The sequence below is a fragment of the Rhea pennata genome, chromosome 34, assembly GCF_028389875.1.
Source record: "Rhea pennata isolate bPtePen1 chromosome 34, bPtePen1.pri, whole genome shotgun sequence".
Lineage (NCBI taxonomy): Eukaryota > Metazoa > Chordata > Aves > Rheiformes > Rheidae > Rhea > Rhea pennata.
Genome location: NC_084696.1, coordinates 330,001 through 351,544, shown reverse-complemented (window position 1 = coordinate 351,544; position 21,544 = coordinate 330,001). Strand labels below are relative to the sequence as shown.

The window sequence follows — 21,544 nt, the reverse complement described above, 5'->3', positions numbered from 1 at the left end:
ACATCGAATCCGGAGCCGCCGTTTGGGGACAGGAGCTGGGATTTGGGGACCGGAGCGAGCCCAGAACCAGGATTTAGGGACCGGAGCTGGGATTTGGGGCCAACATCAAATCCAGAGCTGCCGTTTGGGGACAGGAGCCGGGATTCGGAGACCAGAGTGAGCCCAGAACCAGGATTTGGGGGACACGAGCTGGCATCCAGGGACCGGAGCGAGCCCAGAGCCGGGATTTGGGGACCAGAGCTGGGATTTGGGGCCAACATCAAATCCGGAGCCGCCGTTTGGGGAAAGGAGCAGAGATTCAGGGATCGGAGCTGGGATTTGGGGAGCGGAGCTGGGATTTGGGGACAACATCAAGTCCAGAGGCACCGTTTGGGGACAGGAGCCGGGATTTGAGGTCCAGAGTGAGCCCGGAGCCAGGATTCGGGGACCAGAGCTGGGATCCAGGGACCGGAGCGAGCCCAGAGCCGGGATTTGGGGACCAGAGCTGGGATTTGGGGCCAACATCAAATCCGGAGCTGCTGTTTGGGGAAAGGAGTTGGGATTTGGGGCTGGGAAAGAGCCCGGAGCCGCCACTGGGGTCGGGAGCCGGGATTTAGGGACCGGAGCGAGCCCGGAGCTGCCGTTTGGTGCCGGGAGCTGGGATACGAGGCCGGGAACGAGCCCGGACCCAGCGCTTGGGGCCAGGATTTGGAGACCGGAGCGAGCCTGGAGCCGGGATTCGGGGCCAGGAGCCGGGATTCGGGGCTGGGAACGAGCCCGGAGTCACCACTCAAGGACGGCAGCCGGGATTCAGGGCTGGGATTCGGGGCCGGGAGCCGGGATTCGGGGCTGGAGTCACCGTTCGGAGCTGGGATTTGGGGCCAAGAACTGGGATTTTGGGAACGGGGCAGGGGGGTTGAGCCCGAAGTCACCATTTGGGGCCGAGAACGAGTCCGGAGCTACCGGTGGGGGCCGGGAACCGGGATTCGGAGCTGGGATTTGGGATTGGGGGGGCGGGAGAGGGGTCAGTGCTCCATGGCGGGGGGCGCCGGGGGGCCGGCGGGGGGCAGCGCCGGGGGGCCGCCGCCGCCGCCGCCCCCCCCTGGCCCGGCGCCGGCCCCCGCCGGCCCCCCCCGGCCCCGCTTGTGGCCCCGGACGCAGTGCGCGTGGCCGCAGCCTTCGTCGTCCTCCTCCTCCTCCTCGCTCTCCGTGGAGCTCTCGCCGAAGGCCCGCGGCTTCTCGTAGATGCAGCAGCCTGGTTGGGGGGGGGCGGGAGGAAACGTCAGGGGGCCCAGGCGTCCGGGGCGGGAGGGAGGGGGGGGCCCAGGCGTCCGGGCGCACTCACACTTGGACGAGCGGCGGCCCAGGTGCTCGTTGTCGACGGTGTCGCTCGACCACTCGACCTTCTTGTCGGGCTTGCGCTTGCGCAGCTTCAGCGTCAGGCTGCGGTTCTCCTGCGGCGGCGGCGGCGGCCGTCAGCGGCCCCCGACGCCTCCGTCATCTCCACCACCGTCCCACCATGGTCCTCGACACCTCCGTCATCTCCACCGCCGTCCCACCGTGGCCCCATCACGGCCCTCGACACCTCCGTCATCTCCACCACCGTCCCACCACAGCCCTCGATACCTCCATCATCTCCACCACCGTCCCACCACGTCCTCTATCATGGCCCTTGACACCTCTGTCATCTCCATGGCCCTCGACACCTCCGTCATCTCCACCACCGTCCCACCGCGGCCTCAACACCTCCATCACCTCCAGCGCTGTCCCACCGCAGCCACCACGGCCCTCGACACCTCCGTCAGCTCCACCACCGTCCCACCGCGGCCCCATCACGGCCCTCGACACCTCCATCATCTCCACCACCGTCCCACCGCGGCCTCTGCCACGTCCCTCAACACCTCCGTCATCTCCACCGCCGTCCCACCACGGCCCCATCACGGCCCTCGACACCTCCATCATCTCCACCACCGTCCCACTGTGGCCTCTGCCACGTCCCTCAACACCTCCATCATCTCCACCGCCGTCCCACCACGGCCCCATCACGGCCTTCAACACCTCCATCATCTCTACCACCATCCCACCACGGCCCCATCACGGCCCCCGACACCTCCATCATCTCTACCACCATCCCACCACGGCCCCATCACGGCCCCCGACACCTCCATCATCTCTACCACCATCCCACCACGGCCCCATCACGGCCCCCGACACCTCCATCATCTCTACCACCATCCCACCACGGCCCCATCACGGCCCTCGACACCTCCATCATCTCCACCACCGTCCCACCGCGGCCCCCCACCCATCCTTGTACTGGGTTTATTGCCCCTCCTGGGGTGTCTATTACCCCCCCCCCAGTGTCTATTGCCCACTCAGGGGTCTTTTGCCCCCTCCTCAAGTGACAATTGCCCTTCTCAGGATTTATTGCCCCCCAGGGTGTCTCCTGCCCCCCCCCCCATGGCTTATAGCCCCCCTCAAGGGATTTATTGCCCCCCCGGTGCCTATTGCCCCTCCCCCGGGATTTATTGCCCCGCTGGTGCCTATTGCTCCCTCCCCTCGGTTTATGCCCCCCCCGGTGCCTATTGTCCCCTTCCCCCGGTGCCTATTGCCCCCTCCCCCGGGGATTTATTGCCCCCCCAGGTGCCTATTACCCCCTCCCCCCGGTTTATGCCCCCCCCGGTGCCTATTGCCCCCTCCCTCGGGATTTATTGCCCCCCGGTGCCTATTGCCCCCTCCCCCGGGATTTATTGCCCCCCCGGTGCCTATTGCCCCCCGGACGTGCCTCCCCCCTCTCCGGCCTCACCGGCTCGGCGGCGCCGCTCTCGGTGACGGTGGCGGTGCCGCTGCCGCAGCCGCCGCCCGCCGCCTCCGCCATGGCGCCGGCCCGGACCCCGCCGCCGCGGCCGCAGCTGCCGGGGGGGAAGGCGCGGAGCGACGCACCGGGGTCCCCGGAGCCGCCGGGCCGCGCTGCCGCGCCGCTCCGGGCTCGCCCCGAGGAGGGAGGCAGCGAGGGACGAGCCGAGCCGGGCCGCGCCGCGCCGCTCCCGCCGACTCCGGTGCAGCGACCGCCGCCGCCGCCGCCGCCGCTGCCGGCCCCCTCCCTCCTCGCCCCGCTTCCGCCGCCGCCGCCGGCCGCTTCCGGCGGGGGCTGCGCAGAAATGCGCTCCCCCAGCGCGGCGCTTCCGCCGTACGGGGTGCGGCGCTTCCGCCGTACGGGGTGCGGCAGGGCCGTGCGCATGCGCGCGTCAGGGGCGGGGCCGCGCCGTGCGCATGCGCGCCGCGGGGGCGGGGCCACGGGGCGGGGGGCAGTTCAGGGCCCTGAGAGGGGCAAATCCAGCCTGGGGGGGCAGTTCAGGGACCTGAGAGGGATAAATTGGGCCTGGGGGGCAGTTCAGGGGCCTAAGTAGGGCAAATCGGGCCTGAGGGGGCAATTCAGGGGCCCGAGAGGGGCAAATTGGGCCTGGGGGGGACAGTTCAGGGCCCTGAGAGGGGCAAATCCAGCCTGGGGGGGGGCAGTTCAGGGCCCTGAGAGGGGCAAATCCAGCCTGGGGGGGGGCAGTTCAGGGGCCTGAGAGGGATAAATTGGGCCTGGGGGGCAGTTCAGGGGCCTAAGTAGGGCAAATCGGGCCTGAGGGGGCAGTTCAGGGGCCCGAGAGGGGCAAATTGGGCCTGGGGGGGGGCAGTTCAGGGCCCTGAGAGGGGCAAATCCAGCCTGGGGGGGCAGTTCAGGGGCTTGAGAGGGATAAATTGGGCCTGGGGGGCAGTTCAGGGGCCTAAGTAGGGCAAATCGGGCCTGAGGGGGCAGTTCAGGGGCCCAAGAGGGGCAAATTGAGCCTGGGGGGCAGTTCAGGGGTCCAAGTAGGGCAAATTGGGGCTGGGGGGGCAGTTCAAGGGCCCGAGAGGGGCAAATTGGGCCTGAGGGGGGCAGTTCAGGGGTCCAGGGAAGGCAGAGAAGGGCAGAGCGGGCAGCTAAGGGGCAACGAGGGGAGGGGGAGGGCAGATAAGGGTGAAGGGGGGGTGGAAATGAGGCACCGATGACACCCCCCAGGTGCCCGCCCCGAAGGACAGCCGCGAGTCACCGCTCCGGGGGGGCTTTTATTGCCCGCAAAAAGCCCCGGGGAGGGGGGCAAAAAGCAGCGTCTCCAGCGCCGTCACGAATCCTCCTTCTCCTGAAACCTGCGGGAGAAGCGTATGGGGGGGGGGAGGTTGGGGGGGGGAGGTTAGGGGGATCCGGGGGGGGGGATCCCAGGAGGGGGAGCCGGGCTGGGGGGCGGCACTCACTCGCAGCGGGCGCAGGTGTAGAAGACGGTCTGGCCCTCGTCGGCCGAGCGGGTCTGGCGCGTGTGGTACACCATGCCGTCGTGGCCGCAGCGGGGGCAACGCCGCTCCACCTGCCCGCCCCCCCCCCCAGCCCCGAACCGTCAGCCAACCCCCCCCCACCCCGGCTCCCGGCCAGGGGGAGGGGAGTTAGACCCTTCCCATGGGGGTTAGACCCATCCCAGGGGGGTTATTCCCATCCCAGTGGGGTTATACCCATCCCGGGGGGGGGGTTATTCCCATCCCAGGGGGGTTATACCCCTCCTTGGGGGGTTTATTCCCATCCCGGGGGGGTTATACCCATCCCGGGGGGGTTTATTCCCATCCCGGGGGGGTTATGCCCATCCCGCAGGGGATTAAACCCATCCCAGGGGGGTTATTCCCATCCCAGCAGGGTTATACCCATCCCGACGGGGGGGTTATTCCCATCCCAGAGGGGTTACACCCATCCCGGGGGGAGGGGGTATTCCCATCCCAGGGGGATTATTCCCATCTCAGGGTGGTTATTCCCATCTTCAGGGAGCTTCTTCCCATCTCAAGGGGGTTTATACCCATCTTGGGGGTGGTTATTCCCACCCAGCGGGGATTTACCCCCATGCCAAGGAGGGTTATTCCCATCCCAAGGGGGGTTATTCCCATCCCAGGGGGGTTAATCCCATATCAAGGGGGTTTATACCCATTTTGGGGTGGTTATTTCCATCCCAGGGGGGTTAATCCCATATCAAGGGGGTTTATACCCATTTTGGGGTGGTTATTCCCATCCCAGGGGGGTTAATCCCATATCAAGGGGGTTTATACCCATTTTAGGGTGGTTATTCCCATCCCGGGGGGGTTATTCCCATCCCAGGGGGGGTCTATTCCCATCCCAAGGGGGTTTATACCCATCTTGGGGGTGGTTATTCCCACCCAGCGGGGATTTACCCCCATGCTGGGGGGGGTTATTCCCATCCCGGCGGGATTCGGGACCCGGAGACGCCGCTCGCCGCCGCCCGGACTCACCACGGGGCCGTCGAGGCCGCGGGCGGGCTGGGACGGCCGCGGCGCCCGCGACTCGAGCCGGTTGAACTCGACGGCGACGCGAACGGCTCTGCCCTCGAAATCTGCCCGAACCGGGACCGGAAAGGGCGCTAAGCGGCGAGGGCCCTGGCGTCCGGGCGCCTCAGCCCGCCGCGCCGAGCGGCTCGGGCGCTCACCGGCGACGTCGAGGGCGAAGGCGCAGCGGGCGCAGCGCACGGCGTCCCGGGGGCCCGGCCGCGGCAGCACCGAGCCGCACTCGGGGCAGAAGTCGAGGCAGGACTGGAAGCAGGAGGGCGGCTGCTCCATGGCTGGTGGGGGAGGGGGTGGGGAGGAGAAGGGGGGGGGGGTGGAAATGGGGGGCGGGTGGGGGGCGTCTGCCCCCCCATCACCCCCTATTGCGCCCCCATCACCCCCTATTGCCCCCCATCACCCCCACGCCCCTCTATTGCCCCCCATTGCCTCCATCATCCCCTCTGCCCCCCCCCACTGCCCCCATTACTCCCTATGGCCCTCGTTGCCCCCCCATCATCCCCACTGCCCCCCCATTGCCCCCCTCACTCCTTATTTCCCCCATTGCCCCTCTTGCCCCCCATTGCCCCCCTCACTCCTTATTTCCCCCATTACCCCCCATTGCCCCTCTTGCCCCCCCATTGCCCCCTCACTCCTTATTTCCCCCCATTGCCCCCCCATTGCCCCTCTTGCCCCCCATTGCCCCCCTCCTCATTTCCCCCCATTGCCCCCATCACTCCCTAATCCCCCCATTGCCTCCACCACCCCCTATAGCCCCTGCCCCTATTGCCCCCCCCACTGACCCACCATCACCCCCCCCATTGCCCCTTCCCCTTGCACCCTCTTGCCCCCACCGGCCCCTATTGCCCCCCTCACCCCTTCTTACCCTCCTGCCCCCCCCATTTCCCACCCATTGCCCCTGCCCCCCTGTTGCCCCCATTATCCCCTGTTGCCCCCAACTACCCTCTGCCCCCCTCAATTGCCCCCCGGTCCCCCCTTGCCTCCTCCCCTCGCCCCCCATTGCCCTCTGCCCCCCTCAGCGTCCCCAGCCCCCTAATTACCCCCCCCACGGCCCCTTATTGCCCCTCCACGTGTCCCACCGCCCGGAGCAGACAAGACGAACGCCCGCCGCGGCGCCCAGAGCGGCCGGCGCCGGCCCGCCCTCTTCCGCCCACGTGACCCGCCGCCTTCCCGCCCCGCTTGAGGCGACGCGCGAATGGCGGCGGCGGCCTCGGGGAGGGGGGCGGGGCGCGAACTCCCCCTCCCCCCCCCCCCGATCACCTCCCCCCCCCCAAAAAAAAAAAAAAACCCGCAAAAGACCCCCAAACTGACCGGAAAAGCCCTAAAGAAGTTAAATATGGCGGCGGGCCGGCGCTGCAGAGGCCGCGGGGGGCGTGGCCGCGCGAAAGGGGGCGTGGCCGTGAGGAGGGGCGTGGCCGCGGGGCGGGGGGAGGGGGCGTGGCCGCGCGGGAAAAGGGGCGTGACCGCGCGGAGGAGGAGGAGGAGGGGGCGTGGCCGGCGCGGCCGCTCTCCAGGCCCCGCCTCACCTCGGACTGTACCATTCCGCCGCGCGGGGGAGGACGGGGAACCCCCTCCTCCCCCCCCGTTTCCCCCGGCGCGCTGATTGGACGGCGCCGCGGCGGCGGGAGGGGGCGGGGCCGAGCGGTTGCCATGGCGTCGCTTCCGGCGCGGGCAGGCGGAAGTGGCGGGCGCTGCCGGGAGCCGCGGCTGGTACCGGAGGGGCGCGGAGGGGCCGGGGCGGGGGGCGGCCCGGGCCCCTATAGGAGTGTCGAGGCGGCTCCTGGCCCCTATGGCGAGGGGGGGATATGGGCTCTGTCCCCTATAGGCTGTGCGCGGGGATCCCTGTCCCCTATAGAGGTGGGAGCGGGGGGCGCTGCTGTCCCTTATAGGGGTGTTTGGGGGGGTCCTGTCTCCTATAGGGGCGGGAGAGAGTCGCTGGCTCCTATAGGGGGGCATGTACAACGATCCCTGCCCTCTCTAGGGGTATGCGTGGGGCGCCTTGTCCCTTATAGGGCTGTAGGGGGTTCCCTGTCCCCTAGAGGAGTGTGTGTTGGGGGTGGCCCGTCCCCTATAGAGGTGTGTGTGGGTGCCCCTGTCCCATATAGAGAAACGGGGGGGGAGTCCTTGTCCCCTATAGGAGTGTGTATGAGGGGGTCCTTGTGCCCTATAGGGGTGTGTGTGGGGCACCTTGTCCCTTACAGGGCTGTGGGGGGATCCCTGTCCCCTATAGAGCTATGTGGGGGGTGGGTCTCTCTTATCTGTGGGGTAGGAGAAGGTCTGGGGGGGGTCTGAAATGGGTTGGGGAGGGTGCGTTGTCTATAGGGGGCGTGTATAGGTGGAGTCCTTGTGCCCTATGGGGGGGAGCAAGGCTGGGGAGGGGGCCCTGGTGTCTATAGGGACGTGTAGGGGGAGGTCCCTGTCCCCTATGGAGTGGTGATAGGGCTGGGGGAGGTCCCCTGCCCCTAAAGGGATGTGTACAGCCCCCTTCCCCCCCCCCCCCCCACAACTACCCCTATGGAGCCTCCGGGGGAGGGGGGGCCCTGCCCTCTATACGGGTATGTGCATGGGGGGGGGAGGGGGCCTGTCCCCTATGGGGTGGGTGAACCCCCCCCCCCCCCCGCAGAGCTCGCCGGAGCCGCCGGAGCACCCTGGAGCCGGAGCGCCGGAGCCCAGCGGGGCCCCCTCCGCCCTCCCCATGGCTTGACGTTCCCCGCCGAGCCGGCCGCTTTCCGGAGCGGAAAAGCGCCGGAACCGGGACCGCCGGCGGCCGGGCCCCATTTCGGCGGCCTCGACGGGGGGGGGGGACCCCAGCGAGCCCCCTCCCCCCGGCGCCGGCCAGGTAAGCCCAAAGCTTGACAGATATATATATATATTTTTAACCCCCCCCCCCTCCCCCCTGCACCGGCTTCCTCCCGCTCTCGCCGCCAGGGAGCTTCTGATCCCCCCGGAATAGCGACGAGGGGCGAAAACCCCCTGATTTTTCAGGAGAATCGAGAGCCGGGCCGGGAAATTCCCGTCGCCGGGAAGCCGAACCGTGCGGGGCGGCCGGCTCTTCTATTTCGTGTGTTTATTTTAACCGGGGAGGTTTATTTACCGAGCGCTTTTGGTTGATAGCGGCTTAGATTAAAAAAGAAAAGACCGGGGAGGCGGCGAGCCGGGCGCCGAACGGGGTCGTTCGGCCGCTGCCGGGGCTCGAGGCGGCGGCGCCGCTCCGAGCTCGGGCCGCGACCGGGCCGAGGAAAAGCGGCTTAAACTTTCCTCCGCCGGCGGCTTTAGCACATTAACCTGCCTCCTTCGAGCGCCGCCGCCGCGGCCCCGTTCGCTTCTCCGCCGGGCTCGGCTCTCCGCCTTGGGGCGTCCCGAGGCGTTTTGGGGGGCGCGAGCCCCCCTTCTTATTTTTTCTTTTTTTTTTTTCCCCCTTCCTTTGCCAGTCGGCAGGGTAAATCCCCGAGCGGGAGGGCGGGAAGTCGCTTTACTCGTTCGGCTCCGCCGGCTTTCCCCGGAAAAAACCTCGGCTTACCGCGGCGCCAGCTGCTTTCTCGGGCTGAATCGGAGCCGTTTCGAGAGCCGGCGGGCGGGGAGGGAGGGGGCGGCTCCGGGGAGAGGCGAAGCGGCGGCGCGACCCGCTCGCTTTTTTTGGCGCGTTTTCCCCCGTTTTTTTCCGCCGCCGCCGCCGGCTTCCCCCCCCCCCCCCGGGCTGGAAATCGGATCGCGGCAGGGAGGTTTCGCACCGCTGTGGCTTCCACCTCCGGGCGCTGGCGAGCCGGGACGGCCTCCCCCTGCCTGACTTAAGTAACCCAATATCTTTTCGTTTTTTTTTTTTTTCCCCACTTTTCCCTCCCCCTCGTTTCCTGCTCTGCTGACGTGTTATCTCCGCCGGCAGGAGTCGGGCCGGGCTCGCCGGCGTCCGGGTGAGTAACTCGCGGAGCGGCCGCCGAGGCCTCCCCGAAAGCTTTGGGCGGGGGCCGCTTTTCCCTTTTTTTAAAAAAAAAAAAAAAAATACATCCATGTATCTATTCCCCTCGTTTTCACGTGGAAGGGGGGGAAAAATAACCCACTGCCCGGGCGGCTTTTCCGCCCGTCGCCTTTTGGCGGTGAGCGCGGCGCTCGCGTGAGCTGAGTTAACGTTTAATGGGAGCGGACTCTGCCCCGGCTGCCCGCGCGCTGGGACTTTTGGGGGCAAATCGAGTCTTTTTCGTATTTATTCCCCCCCACACACACACCACCACCACCACCCTCTTCCTCCTCCAAGTTTTAGCTTCGGGGCTGTTTTGCTTCCTCTCGTGACTTCCTCTTCAGGGTGTTTGGCGAGCGGGCGCAGGGGTGGAGGGTGGTTTTTTTTTTCTTTTTTTTTTTTTAAGGGGTTTTTCCCTCGGTTTCCTCCCCCCCCCCCTCCGCAGGTCCATGGCGGCAGCGGCGGCGGCGTGAGCGGGGCCGGTGAAGGATGCTGAAGAAGAGCAGCTTGGCGCTGTGGGGGGCGGCGCTCTTCGTCGCCTGGAACGGCCTGCTGCTCCTCTTCCTCTGGAGCCGCCCGGCGGGCCCCGGCGCCGCCGAGCACGGGCGCCTGACGGAGGAGGTGATCCGCCTGGCGCAGGATGCCGAGGCCGAGCTGGAGCGGCAGAAGGAGCTGCTGCGCCAGATCCACCGCTACAGCGGGCTGTGGGGCCGGCGCCGGCGCCCGCCGGCGCCCACCAGCCCCCCGGCGCCGCCGCCGCCACCACCGTCGTCGCCCGCCGCCTCCGTCGTCCTGCCGGTGCTGGTGATGGCCTGCGACCGCAGCACGGTGCGTCGCTGCCTGGACAAGCTGCTGCGTTACCGGCCTTCGCCCGAACGCTTCCCCGTCATCGTGAGCCAGGACTGCGGGCACGCCGAGACGGCGCGGGTCATCGCCTCGTACGGCGACGCCGTGGCCCACATCCGGCAGCCCGACCTCAGCGACATCCCGGTGCCCGCCGAGCACCGCAAGTTCCAGGGTTACTACAAAATCGCCCGGCACTACCGCTGGGCCCTGGGACAAGTTTTCCGCACTTTCCGCTACCGGGCCGCCATCGTGGTGGAGGACGACCTGGAAGTGGCGCCGGATTTTTTCGAGTATTTCCAAGCCGCTTTCCCGCTGCTCCTGGCCGACCGCAGCCTCTGGTGCGTCTCGGCGTGGAACGACAACGGCAAGGAGCAGATGGTGGACGCCGGGCAGGCCGAGCTGCTCTACCGAACCGATTTCTTCCCGGGTCTCGGTTGGTTGTTGCTGGCCGAACTGTGGGACGAACTGGAACCCAAGTGGCCCCGGGCGTTTTGGGACGATTGGATGCGGCAGCCCGAGCAGCGCCGGGGCCGCTCGTGCGTGCGCCCGGAGGTGTCGCGCACCATGACGTTCGGCCGCAAAGGCGTGAGCCACGGGCAGTTCTTCGACCAGTACCTGAAGTTCATCAAGCTCAACGACCGCTTCGTGCCTTTCACCCGGCTCGACCTCTCCTACCTCAAGAAGGAGGAGTACGAACGCTCGTTCCTGCCCCGGGTCTACGCGGCGCCGGAGGTGCGGGTCGAAGAGCTGCAGGGCAACCGGCGCCGCGAGCTGGGCGCCGTGCGGGTGCAGTACACGGGCCGCGACTCCTTCAAAGCCTTCGCCAAGGCCCTGGGCCTCATGGACGACCTCAAGTCCGGCGTGCCCCGCGCCGGCTACCGCGGCATCGTCAGCTTCGTCTACCGCGGCCGGCGCGTCTACCTGGCGCCGCCCTCGGACTGGACGGGCTACGACCCGAGCTGGAGTTAGCGGCGTCCCTGCTCCCCCACTTTGTGTTTCTTTTTTTTTTTTTTTCCTCCTTCCTCCATTTTTTTTTTTTTTTTTGCCCCCTCGGGTTGGTTTTATCAGATTTTCACCCCGAGGGGAGGGGGGAACAGGGCGGTTTTCTTTTTTCATGGCCCGGGGGGGAGGTCGAGCCCCGCGCCAGCACCAAAGGATGGCTCTTCCGCCGCTGCTTGTTGACTTGGGGTGGTTTTCTTTTTTTTTTTTTTGTTATTATTATTATTTTTTTGGGTTGTTTTTTCTCGCGTTGGGGGTTTCCCGTGGCCCCTCCGGGGTTTTTGCCCCCCCACCCCCACCCCGTGGGGGGACCTGGCCCCATCTCCTGCTCCGCCTCGTGGCTCTGCCCCAGCGGTGAGGGACAAGGGTTCGGGCTCAGCCAGCCCCCCGCGAAGCGGCAGAAATTATTTTCCAGAATAAAACAGAAAAAAAGAGAGAGAGAGAAAAAAAGGAAAATAAGGAAAATCAGACCCCCCCCCCAAGTGCTTCTTTCCCCCCCTCGCCTCCGTCTCAGCCCGGTTGCTGGATCCTGGCCGTGGAGCCGTCCCTATGCTGACCTGTATGGGCTGGTTCCTATAGACCAGGCCGTATGCTGGGCTACGTGATCCAGTTGCTGTATGGGGCTATACGGCCCCATCCCTATAGTGGGCTCTGTGGTCTGGGCCCTGTACTGCAGGCCTGGCCATACTGGGCTCTAATTTTAGCTCCCTATACTGGGCTATGTGGGCTGGTGGCTATATGGTCCAGGCCCTATACTGGGCTGTGTGGCCTGGCCACTGTACTGGACTATACATTCTCGTCCCTATACTCTTGAGCCTATACTTGGCTGTGATCTGAGCCCTATGTGCCTATACCGTGCTGTGGGCTGGGCCCTGTACTGGGCAGCTATAAGGTCTGTTCCTTATAGGCCAGGTCTTAAACTGGCCTGTATAGTCTGGGCCCTCCGCTCCAGGCCTTCTACTGGCCTGTAGGGGCCAGTTCCTATAGTCTGGGCTGTATATTGGGCTCGATGGTCCAGGGCCTATATAGGGCTATATGGCCTGGGCCTTGAATCACTGTCTATATTGCCTGCTCCGTCCGAACTGCTCCCTGTGCTGTATATACTGCTGCTACACCAGTCTACATGGGAAGGCGAGAGCTGGGGATTGGCACCCGCCCGCCGGGGTCTGGGAAAAATGGGGGCGGAGGGGATCTTTTCGGAGCTGTTTTCTTGTCCGTCCGTCCATCTGTCCATCCCCTCCAAGCAGGGGAAAATGAGGTTAAACCCCACCGCAGATCGCGCTCCGGCCACCGCGCGAGGAGGGGCCGTGGCCCCCGCGGGGCGTCTTCAGGAAGACGCACGCCTTGCGAAACGGGGCGAGAAGCAGCCCAGGCCGAGCGGGGCAGAGGCTGCAGCTGCGGTTTTTGGGGGCGTTTGGCATTATTTTTGCTCCCGGTCCCGAAAAGGAGCCCTTTGAGCCCAATTCTATTATTCCTTTGAGCATTCGCCTGGCGCAGCCTGCAAACCCACCACTCCCCTGCCTCTTCGTGATCAAAAATCGCCCCACGCCCCCCTCAAGAGGCTGATAAAGATTTTAATTAATTCCCCCCCCCGCCCGATTTGGCGGGAACCGCCGCGCCCCCAAGCCCCGCCCCCTCCGCAGTCCCCACTCAGGTCCGGCCCCCTCAGCGGGCGCGGCCCTGGGCCGGCCGCGCAGTCCCCACTCAGGTCCTCCCCTCGGGATGGGGCGGGAGGGGGAGGCCTGGTGGGCGGGTGGGGAGCAGCCAATGGCACGCCGGCGTGGTGAGCGGCAGCCAATCAGCACGCGCCTGGCGCCTATAAAAGGCGGGGGGGCAGGGGTGTGAGCTAGCGGCAGCGCCATGGTGCGGTCGAAGCAGGCGGCGGCCGGTGGGGCCGCGCGGCGGGTCCCCCGGGAGCGCGTGAAAAAGCTGCGTAAAACGCCTGATTCTGTAGAAAAACGACTTCCAAAGCGTTTCGCGCAGCGAGCTGCGCCGCTCTGGCAGAAGCTCCGTTCCTCCTCGAAGCTTTCGCCTCGTTTTTTGCCTGCCTCGTCGATCCTGAGGTTGCTCCGGGGGGTTCCTGGTTTCCGGAGAGGCTTCAGGGTCCAGGCGGCCGCCGTCGCGGCTCTGCAGGTGGGCTGTGAGGCGCATTTACTGACCTTGCTCGACGATTGGGGGCAGTGCGCTCTGCACGCCAGGCGAGCCGTGGTTCAGGCTGCTGATGTGAAGCTTGTGAGGTTCCTGCGAGGGCAGAGAAGCTGATTCCAGCTCGCCACGTGGGGCTGGCTCTGAAGAGGTGACTCGGGTAGTATGAGCTGGGTGTGAGGCAAAAAAGGACTCTGGTTTTTCTTTCTTTGTTTAGTATTTATTTTATGACACAGATCTTTGATGAGCTGGATTTCTGAAAAGCTTTTTCAGATGAAAACCAGAAATAGTACAGCGTTAGAAACTCACGTTTTGTTGTCAGTTTGTGATGCCACGATGAAGCAATTTGATTTGTAGTTAAAAAAGAACATAGCGTAATTCATAGCAATTTGTTTAAAGACTGTAATTATGTGGAAGGCTGACACTTTATTGGTGATACTGGAATTTGCACTGCAGCGAGCTCTCTGAAGAGTGGTATTTGCTAATTAATTACCTTGAGGCAAAGCAAGGATTTCTCGCTATGGAGGATGCTGAGTTATAAACACTGAAACTTCATCACCCTGGTGCGTAATCACAGGGTGGTGGCGTTTGTAACTTGTTGCTAGCCTTATCCAGGGCATGTTGCATGGCTGGGGTCCAGCAGCTGGCAGCATGTGATTCCTGACAACACGAGCCTGGGTGCACTGATTGAGCCTTAGGATACCGAAGAGCCTTTTATAAGAGGTGATGCAAACGGAAGAAAACCGCAGACGAAAATGAGGCGAGTTGCTCCGTCTTTATTTCCCCTCAAGGGGCGTTTTTCGCCGCTGACGGCAGCCGCTGGCTTCCCCCCCCCCATCGCTTAACTACTCTCGGAGCTTATCTTGGCCTCCGGCGGGCGGCTTGGAAAGCGCCGTTCTCATTGGTTAATCTCGGCAGCCAATAGGAAGCCGCAATTGGTCCTTACGGCCAATGGGGACAGAGCTCTGTGATCCCTCTCTCTCGTTTTCCCGGCCTTACTTGGGAGACTTCGAGGGCTCGTTGGTTCATCGTGGTGGGAAACAATAAAACGAGATAAAACGTAGTAGAAGAAAACAACGAAATAAAACGAAAGGAAATTGCTCAACCAAAGCTTAAAACTAATAGGAACCTTCTGGCAAACGTGAAGAGGAAAGAGGGAAAAAGAAGCAATACCGTTTTGTTTTCCGTACTGAAAGCACTTGCTATGAGGGCTTAATCAACGGAAGTTAAACTGGCTGGTGAATTAGTTCTTCGTTGTTTCAGCTGCTTTTTGATTGCCTCCAAGGATTTTTCCCCTGGCAAGAGAGGCCTCATCCTGCTGTGAGGCTCTGGTGGTGGTGGAGGAAAGCTGGGGTTATGAAGTATTCATATTTTGGGGAAAACTAATTTCTTTGCACTTCTCTGCTTCCCCATCCCCTTTTATAATTTTATTTATTTACTTATTTGGAGGGACTCATCCACTTGGAAACAGTCTGGGGCTTGCACCTTGCTTGTGGATTTATTTTTCACTTATAGTTCCTGACAAACCAGGGTGCTTTGGAGCAAGCGTGTTCTGTGTTTACTAGAAGTTTGTTCTGTTGATTTACTTTTTTTTTTTTCCTGGGACAATCTTTTTTTTTTTTTTTTTTTTTTTTTGGGGGGGGGGGGAGCTGTTTAACGTGGCTTTTCTGTAGCCTAGGAACGTGCTTGCTGCAGTGCCTGGCTGGAGGGCGAAGGGCCTGGGAGGAGAGGGGGTCAAGGCGGTGCTATCGTTTCATTTCGAGAGGGGCAAGGCGCCGGGGGGGGGGAGGGGGTGGCAGTCTTCTTTCGGGGGGGGGGGAGGGGAGGGGAAGCCCCGGTTTTGGAGGCGGCGACAGCCCAGCTCGGGAGGGGGCCGAGGCGAGAGGGCAGGTTGATTCGGTTGCGTCCGGCGCGGGGGGGGGGGGGGAGGTTGACTCGGTTGCGTCCGGCTCGGGGCTATATAAAGGGCCGGGGGGCGGCGCGGCCGCGCAGTCGGGGGGCGGCGGCGGTGGGAGCGAGAGCGGCGCGGCGCCCCGGCGAAGCGGCCCCGGCGGCGGCGCCCTAGTGGCGGCGGGGTTCCCTCAGCGGAGCGGCGGCGCCCCAGCGGAGCGGCCCCAGCGGCAGCGGAGTCCGGGCAAAGCGGCCCCGGCGGCGGCGGGGTTCTTCCAGCGGAGCGGCCCCAGCGGCGGCGCAGCTCCACCGCGGCGACCCGGCCATGCCGCGCCTTAACGCGCCGCCGCAGCCTTCCACCTCGAAGGCGCTGCTGGCGGCGACGCTGCCGAAGAAGCGGGGGCGCCCGTCGCTCTCGGACCTCATCCTCCGCGCCGTCTGCGTGTCCACGGCGCGCAAGGGCGCCTCGCTGGCCGTCATCAAGAAGGCGCTGGCCGCCGAGGGCTACGACGTGCGGCGCAACAGCGGCCGCCTCAAGGCGGCGCTCGGCGCCCTCCTTAACAAGGGGGTGCTGCAGCGGGTGACGGGCAGCGGCGTCGCCGGCTCGTTCCGCGTGGGCCGCGTCGGCAAGGCGCGGGCAGCGGGGACGGCGCGGCGCGGCCGGGCGGCCGGCGGCGGCGGCGGCGCCCGCGCCCGCAGGAGAGGCGGCAAGCGCCCCGGCGGCAAGGCGAAGGGCCCGAGGCGCGCCGTGAAAGCGCCGCGGCAGCGGCTGAAGAAGGCGAAGAGACCGCGGGGGAAGGCGGCGGGCGGCGACCAGGCGGCGGCCGGGAGCGACTGCTAGGAGCGCGGCGGATGGAGCAGTGAAAACCTTGGAACCCAAAGGCTCTTTTAAGAGCCACCGCGCAGGGCTCAGCGGAGGAGCTGGTCACGGCGGCGGCTCTCGCTGGAAGAGCGCGGCGGGTGGGTGGGCAGAGCAAACGGCCTCTGCTCCGAGTAGCGAGCGCTGCGCGCCGGGGCCGCCGCGGGAGCGGCTCCTCCGGCCGGAGGCCGCCTCGGCCCCGCCGCGGTGCCCGGGGCCGCCGCCGCCGGCGGGGGGAGAGGGGGCGGACGGGGCCCTAGGCGGCAGCTTGAGGCTCCGGGGCGGGACAAGCACGAGGTGCCGCTATAAGGCGAAATACGGCGGCGGTGAGGGTGTTCAACCAGGTCCGCATGTCCACAAGCGTGCGCGGGGGCGGGGGTGGTTCGGCGGCGCGGTTTTCAACTCGGTCCGCGCGGGGGGGGGGGCCGCCTCGGCCCTCTTCCCCCCCCCCCCCCCCGAGCCAAGGACAGCGGTGAGCGGCGCTATAACCCGCGCTATCAAATGTGATCCAAACAGCTCGGGTGGCCCTGCAGACACCCCGCCGCCGCGACCGTCCCTGCCCCACGGGCTCCCCCCACCCCGCCGCGGGGCTGCCTTGGCCTCTCCCCCCCCCCCGCCCCGTACCCAGGGAGGCCGCAGATGGGAATTCGGCTTTTGCCCAGGTTACTCGCGAGGTTATTCCGAGCCGTAACTAAAGCCTGGAAACGGGGCCCCGAGGGCTCTCGCGCGCTGCACCGGACAGTATCTTGCTGCACCTGCGCGTGCGTTACTCGATGGCGTTGCGACGGGTGGAAGATAGCGCACGGTACGCGCCGAGGCCTCCTCGAGGCGCGTAGCTCTGCGGAGACGTGCCCTGTCTACCCCGTAGATGCCTAAGGACACGCAGAGAAACTGGTCGCGTGCAAAAAGTACATAGGCAGGTGTGAACATACTGGGGGCCTGGGGGTATATATAGATATTTCTGGGTATTTATGTGTGGTTCGGGACTGTGAAGACACCCTGCCCCCCAAAACAGGTGATTTTTCCACCAAAAATCAGTGCCAGGAGCCAAGCTGATATTATTACTGTTACTAATAGCAATTATTATTTTCTCTCTTTCTGGAAGCAACAGGCACAAATCAGCACCGAAGAGCCCCGAACGGGGGCTGGCCTCAGCTCGCAGGCAAAAAGCGGCTTTTTGGCAAAACCCGCTTGTACTCGCCAGGCGCCTCCCGAGCGCCCTGGAGCCCTCCCGGGCGGCAGCCTGCCGGGCGAGAAGAAATAACAGCAAAAAAATCCCCTAAACCCAAACAACGGGAAAAGAAGGGGTTGGGGGGGAATCGCAATCTGGGAGAGAAAGCGGCATTTGACAGCGTGAGTGTGAGCCTAAAAAAATCATTTTTTTGCTTTTTTTGCAATTTGGGAGGGAAATCGGGATTTGCAAATGCGAAAGCGATTCTAAACAGAATCAATCTTTGCGTTTTCTTTCTGCGATCTGCAGTTTGGAGGGGGGCAGAAAGGCGGTTACGAATGCGAATGTAAATTCTAAAAATTGATGCTTGCTTTTCTTTTTTTTTTTTGCAGTTTGCAATTTGGGAGGGGAAAGAGGTTTGCAAGCGCAAGGTTTTGCACCTCGAGTTTTGCACCGTGCACGGGAGCAATTCGGTTTGCACGGGGGGCGGGGGGGGGGAGCAGTACAGAAGCTCTCGTTTCTCGTTTGCCCCAGAGCACTCGTATTTTTTGCTTCCCCCCCCCCCCCCCGCGTTATCACGGTTAATTTTTCTCGCACTGCTCCGTCCGCGGCGGGAAGGGGCCGCGTTACCCACCGCGACGCTCCGGCCCGCCCGGCGCCGGGGCTGCACCAAAGCCACCGAATCGGCCAGCGCGGCCTCGCAGCCGCTTCCGGCGGCAGTTTTGGTTACAAAGGGCACAAATTCGGGCAAAGGAAACGCGAAAGCAGGGCGAGAAACCTGCGAAAGCTCTTTTGTTTTTTCCGTTGTTTTTTAGCCCGTTCCAAAAAGCCCCAACAAAGCGGGGCGAATCCCCCCCCGCCCAAATCTTGCGTTTTCTTCCTCTTTTTTTAACCTCTCGGTTTATAATCCGGAGACCGACCTGCCCGCCGACGTCTCAGCAGCGCTCGTTGCTTATCGTGCACGCACCCGCTAATACTCGCCGATACTCGTCGTTACTCTCACGCATGCCTTTGCAGCGCTCGGCCCCCTTTTTTTTTGCCCTCGCAAACCTCCGTGCAGAAAAAAAAAAAGGGGGGGGGGGGAAACCTGCCCGGGTTGGTTTGGAAACAGATTTCCTGCTGCCCCTTGGCTCTGCTTCGAAGCTGCTTTTTTTTTTTTAATTATTTTTTTTTAGGGTGCTTGAAGATGCTAAAATCCTTCAAAAATCGCTTCCCCCCCGAACAATCCATGGTTCGCAACACGCAAAATGCAAAGAAACCGTTTCTTCTTTCTTTCTTTCTTTTACCCCCTTCTAACAGGCCAAGCGGGTTTTTACTTCATGCCCAGCTGCAAAGCTTTACGTCTGGCTCTTCCATGGAGCCGCGTTATTTACTTATTTATTTATTACACCTTTTCACCTTGCTCTTTTTCAAAAATTATTATTTAACCTTTTAAAATATTTTTATTTAATTTCTAATTTTTTATTTTTAAAAATTAAATTTTTTTTTAATTTAAATTTTAAGTTTTTCATTTTACAAGGTTTAAATTTTAATTTTTTTCCTTGTTATTTTTTTTATTTCTAAATCTTTATTTGTTTTCTTTTCCTTTTCTTTTTTTTTTTTTTTTATTTTGTGCCTCGAGGTTCTCCGTCGTGGGGCTCGTGCCGGGAGCCGGAGCCGGCGCAGCGGCGCTTCGGGCCGGGCGGCCCGGCCGCGGCGCAGAGCCAGCTCCTGCGGGCGCCGCAGGCGGACGAGCCGAGGCCGCCGCCGTCCACGTAGCCGCAGCGGCCGCCGCCGCGGACGCTCGACCTGCGGCGGGAGACGACAGAGCAGAAAACACCCAAAAACAAAATAAAAATTATATATATGTATTTACTAACCCCCCTCCGGACGGGCCGCGTTTCGAGGAGACCGAGGAGGAGGAATGGCCCGTTTTGGGGGGTTTATTTTATTTTATTTTATTTTATTTTATTTTGGGGGGGGGGTCGCGGACTCACGGCGGGGGCGGCCGGGAGCCGTCGGCCCAGCGCCACGGCTGCCGCTCGTCGCTCCGCCGCAGCCCGATCCAGCGGCCCGAAGCGGCTCCGAACGCGGCGGCGGCGAAGCCCTGCCCGGGGGGGGGGGGGCCGCGGGGCGTCGGAGCGGCTCCGGCTCCGGACCCCCCCCCTGGACCCCCCCCCCCCTCCTCCAGCCCCCCCGGCCCTTACCACGTCCTCGGCGCCCGGCAGCACGGCCAGCGCGGCGCCCAGCGCGGAGCAGTTGTCCCGTCCGTCCGTCCAGCTGCCCTGGGCGGCCGAGGGGCCGTAGCAGCTGCCCCCGAAGGGGACCCAGCCGGGGGGGCAGCGGGCGCAGGGCGCCCCGAAGGCCTGAGCTGCGGGCGGCAGCCGCTGAGCGCCCCGCGCCGCGACCCCCCCACCCCCCCGGGGGGGACCCGACCCGCCGCCGCCGCCCCCCGCCCCTCCCGGGGCTCCGCGGGGGGGACCCGAGCTGCCGCCGACCCCCCCCCCTCCCCTCCCGGGGGGGACCCGACCCGCCGCCCCCCTCCCGGGGCTCCGCGGGGGGGACCCGAGCTGCCGCCGACCCCCCCCCTCCCCTCCCGGGGGGGACCCGACCCGCCGCCCCCCTCCCGGGGCTCCGCGGGGGGGGGGACCCGACGCCGCTAGACGGACGGACGGATGGACAGACCGACCGACGGACGGACGGACCGACAGACCGACGGAGGGACTGACAGACGGACGGACGGACAGAGCGACGGACGGACCGACGGATGGACAGAGAGACCGACGGCCGGACAGACCGACGGGCGGCCGGACAGACCGACGGACGGCCCGACAGACGGCCCGACAGACCGAGGGACAGACCGACGGCCGGACAGACCGACGGGCGGCCCGACAGATGGACAGACCGACAGATGGACAGACAGAGCGACGGCCGGCGAGCGCCTCTCACCCGCGAAGACCGCGGCGGCGACGAGCAGCGCCAGGAAGGCGGCGGCCAGGGCGAGGCGGCAGCGGCCGGGCGGCGCCTCGCGGCGGCGACCTGCGGGAGGGACCGGGGGGGGGTCCCGGGGGAGGGGGGATCCCGGGGGGGGGGGTGTCCCGGGGGGGGGGACCCCAAGGAACCGGCCCCGAACACCCCCAAACCCGCGTTAAAAAACAAGCAGAACCCCCCCCCCCCCCCCCTCCAGCCCATCGCCCCCGCGGCACGCCCGAACCGGGGCGTTTGGGGGGAAAAAGAGGGAAAAAGGGAAAAAAAAAAAAACCGCGAACGAGGTTGGGGCTCCCCCCGAGTTTCCCTCCCACCAAGGGGGGAAATGCAAAAAAAAAAAAAATATATATATATATATATATATATATATATATATATATGTATAAAATAAAAATGTAAATTAAAAACAGATTAATAAATTTAAATTCAACGATATACTAATTAATAAAAAATAATGGTTTTAAATATTTTTTTTAAAACAAAATGCTAAGAATTTGCAGAGGGGGCTGGAAGCAGCCCGTTAAGGGTGGGGGGGGGGGTCCGGGGGCCGCTACTCACCCGCCGCCAGGTCGCCGCAGCGATCGCGGGCGTCCGGCATCGCGGCCTCGGGCGGGAGGGCGGCTGGAAAAAAAAGATTAATAATATTAATAATAAAATAAATAAAAAAAAAAATAAAATAAACCTTCCCCGGCAGCTCCCTCCCGGGGTTTGAAGCCGGGGAGGGGGGGAAAGGAAGGCGCAGAAATTCACGGGAAATATATATATATACACATATATATAAAATATACATATATATATATATATATATATATATATATATAAATATATATATATAATAAAAATAATAAAAAGTTGCGCAAAGAGATTGGGTGGAAAAGACAGGGAGGTTAAAAAAAAAAAAAAAAGGGGGGGGAGAAACCCATTTCCACCCCGATCCGGCTCAGCTGCAACCTGCCACGATGTTAAAACGCGCCGGCGAGCGTGAAGCAGAGACTGATGTACAGGCTGGGGGGAAAGAAAAAAAAAGTATATATATATATGTAGTAGTTTTGCGGGTATTTTTGTGAGCTTTGCAAGTCAGACCTTCCCGCTCGGCAGCAGAAATTCCCTTCCCACCCGGGGGGAGGGGGTGGGGGGGAACCCGATGAGGAAGGAGCTCGTGATCGGGCGGCTCCGATGATTATTTCCTCGCAGAAGGGAAAATAATAAATAAATAAAAAAAAACAGAAATGAAATAATCAATGAACAAAAAGAAAAAAATCCAAAAATAAATAACATAAAATGAAATAAAGTAATAAATAAACAAATAAAACAAGAATAAAATAAAACAAAACCAAACCAAAATAAATAAAATAAAATAAAATAA

General features: G+C 63.2%; 4 protein-coding genes and 1 long non-coding RNA gene across 8 annotated transcripts; 2 read left to right on the top strand and 3 right to left on the bottom strand.

Moving 5' to 3' along the window:
• Window positions 1-1,082: 1,082 nt before the first annotated feature.
• PPP1R11 (protein phosphatase 1 regulatory inhibitor subunit 11) lies at window positions 1,083-2,867 on the bottom strand (the record flags this gene model as incomplete). Its single annotated transcript, XM_062598638.1, has 3 exons — window positions 2,786-2,867; window positions 1,325-1,433; window positions 1,083-1,234 (listed from the first exon to the last, which is right to left on the bottom strand). Coding segments are annotated over exons 1-3 (333 nt in total), but the record flags the coding sequence as incomplete, so codon positions are not given.
• Window positions 2,868-4,057: 1,190 nt separating this feature from the next.
• On the bottom strand, window positions 4,058-9,355 carry POLR1H (RNA polymerase I subunit H). Its single transcript, XM_062598531.1, has 7 exons — window positions 9,350-9,355; window positions 8,867-9,101; window positions 6,873-7,133; window positions 5,493-5,624; window positions 5,299-5,399; window positions 4,264-4,373; window positions 4,058-4,158 (listed from the first exon to the last, which is right to left on the bottom strand). The coding sequence occupies exons 1-7, from the start codon at window positions 9,353-9,355 to the stop codon at window positions 4,134-4,136; spliced, it is 870 nt and encodes a 289-aa protein (XP_062454515.1). The 3' UTR covers window positions 4,058-4,133.
• On the top strand, window positions 7,021-11,204 carry MGAT1 (alpha-1,3-mannosyl-glycoprotein 2-beta-N-acetylglucosaminyltransferase). 4 transcript variants are annotated; one of them, XM_062598611.1, is made up of 4 exons: window positions 7,021-7,056; window positions 7,970-8,185; window positions 9,230-9,257; window positions 9,747-11,204. In XM_062598611.1, the coding sequence occupies exon 4, from the start codon at window positions 9,791-9,793 to the stop codon at window positions 11,114-11,116; it is 1,326 nt and encodes a 441-aa protein (XP_062454595.1). In that variant the 5' UTR covers window positions 7,021-7,056; window positions 7,970-8,185; window positions 9,230-9,257; window positions 9,747-9,790; the 3' UTR covers window positions 11,117-11,204. The 4 variants fall into 4 exon arrangements, with proteins under 4 accessions (XP_062454595.1, XP_062454596.1, XP_062454597.1 ...); XM_062598612.1 differs by having other exon boundaries at window positions 7,046-7,203; XM_062598613.1 differs by lacking the exon at window positions 7,021-7,056 and adding an exon at window positions 7,255-7,329.
• A 1,802-nt stretch (window positions 11,205-13,006) lies between these two features.
• Window positions 13,007-13,408, top strand: LOC134152839 (uncharacterized). Its single transcript, XM_062598530.1, has one exon. It carries the CDS (start codon window positions 13,007-13,009, stop codon window positions 13,406-13,408), a length of 402 nt encoding a protein of 133 aa, XP_062454514.1.
• A 5,511-nt stretch (window positions 13,409-18,919) lies between these two features.
• Window positions 18,920-20,228, bottom strand: LOC134152894 (uncharacterized). The gene is made up of 3 exons (XR_009961091.1): window positions 19,896-20,228; window positions 19,398-19,561; window positions 18,920-19,297 (listed from the first exon to the last, which is right to left on the bottom strand). It is a non-coding gene; the product is annotated as an uncharacterized LOC134152894 (long non-coding RNA).
• Window positions 20,229-21,544: the final 1,316 nt, after the last annotated feature.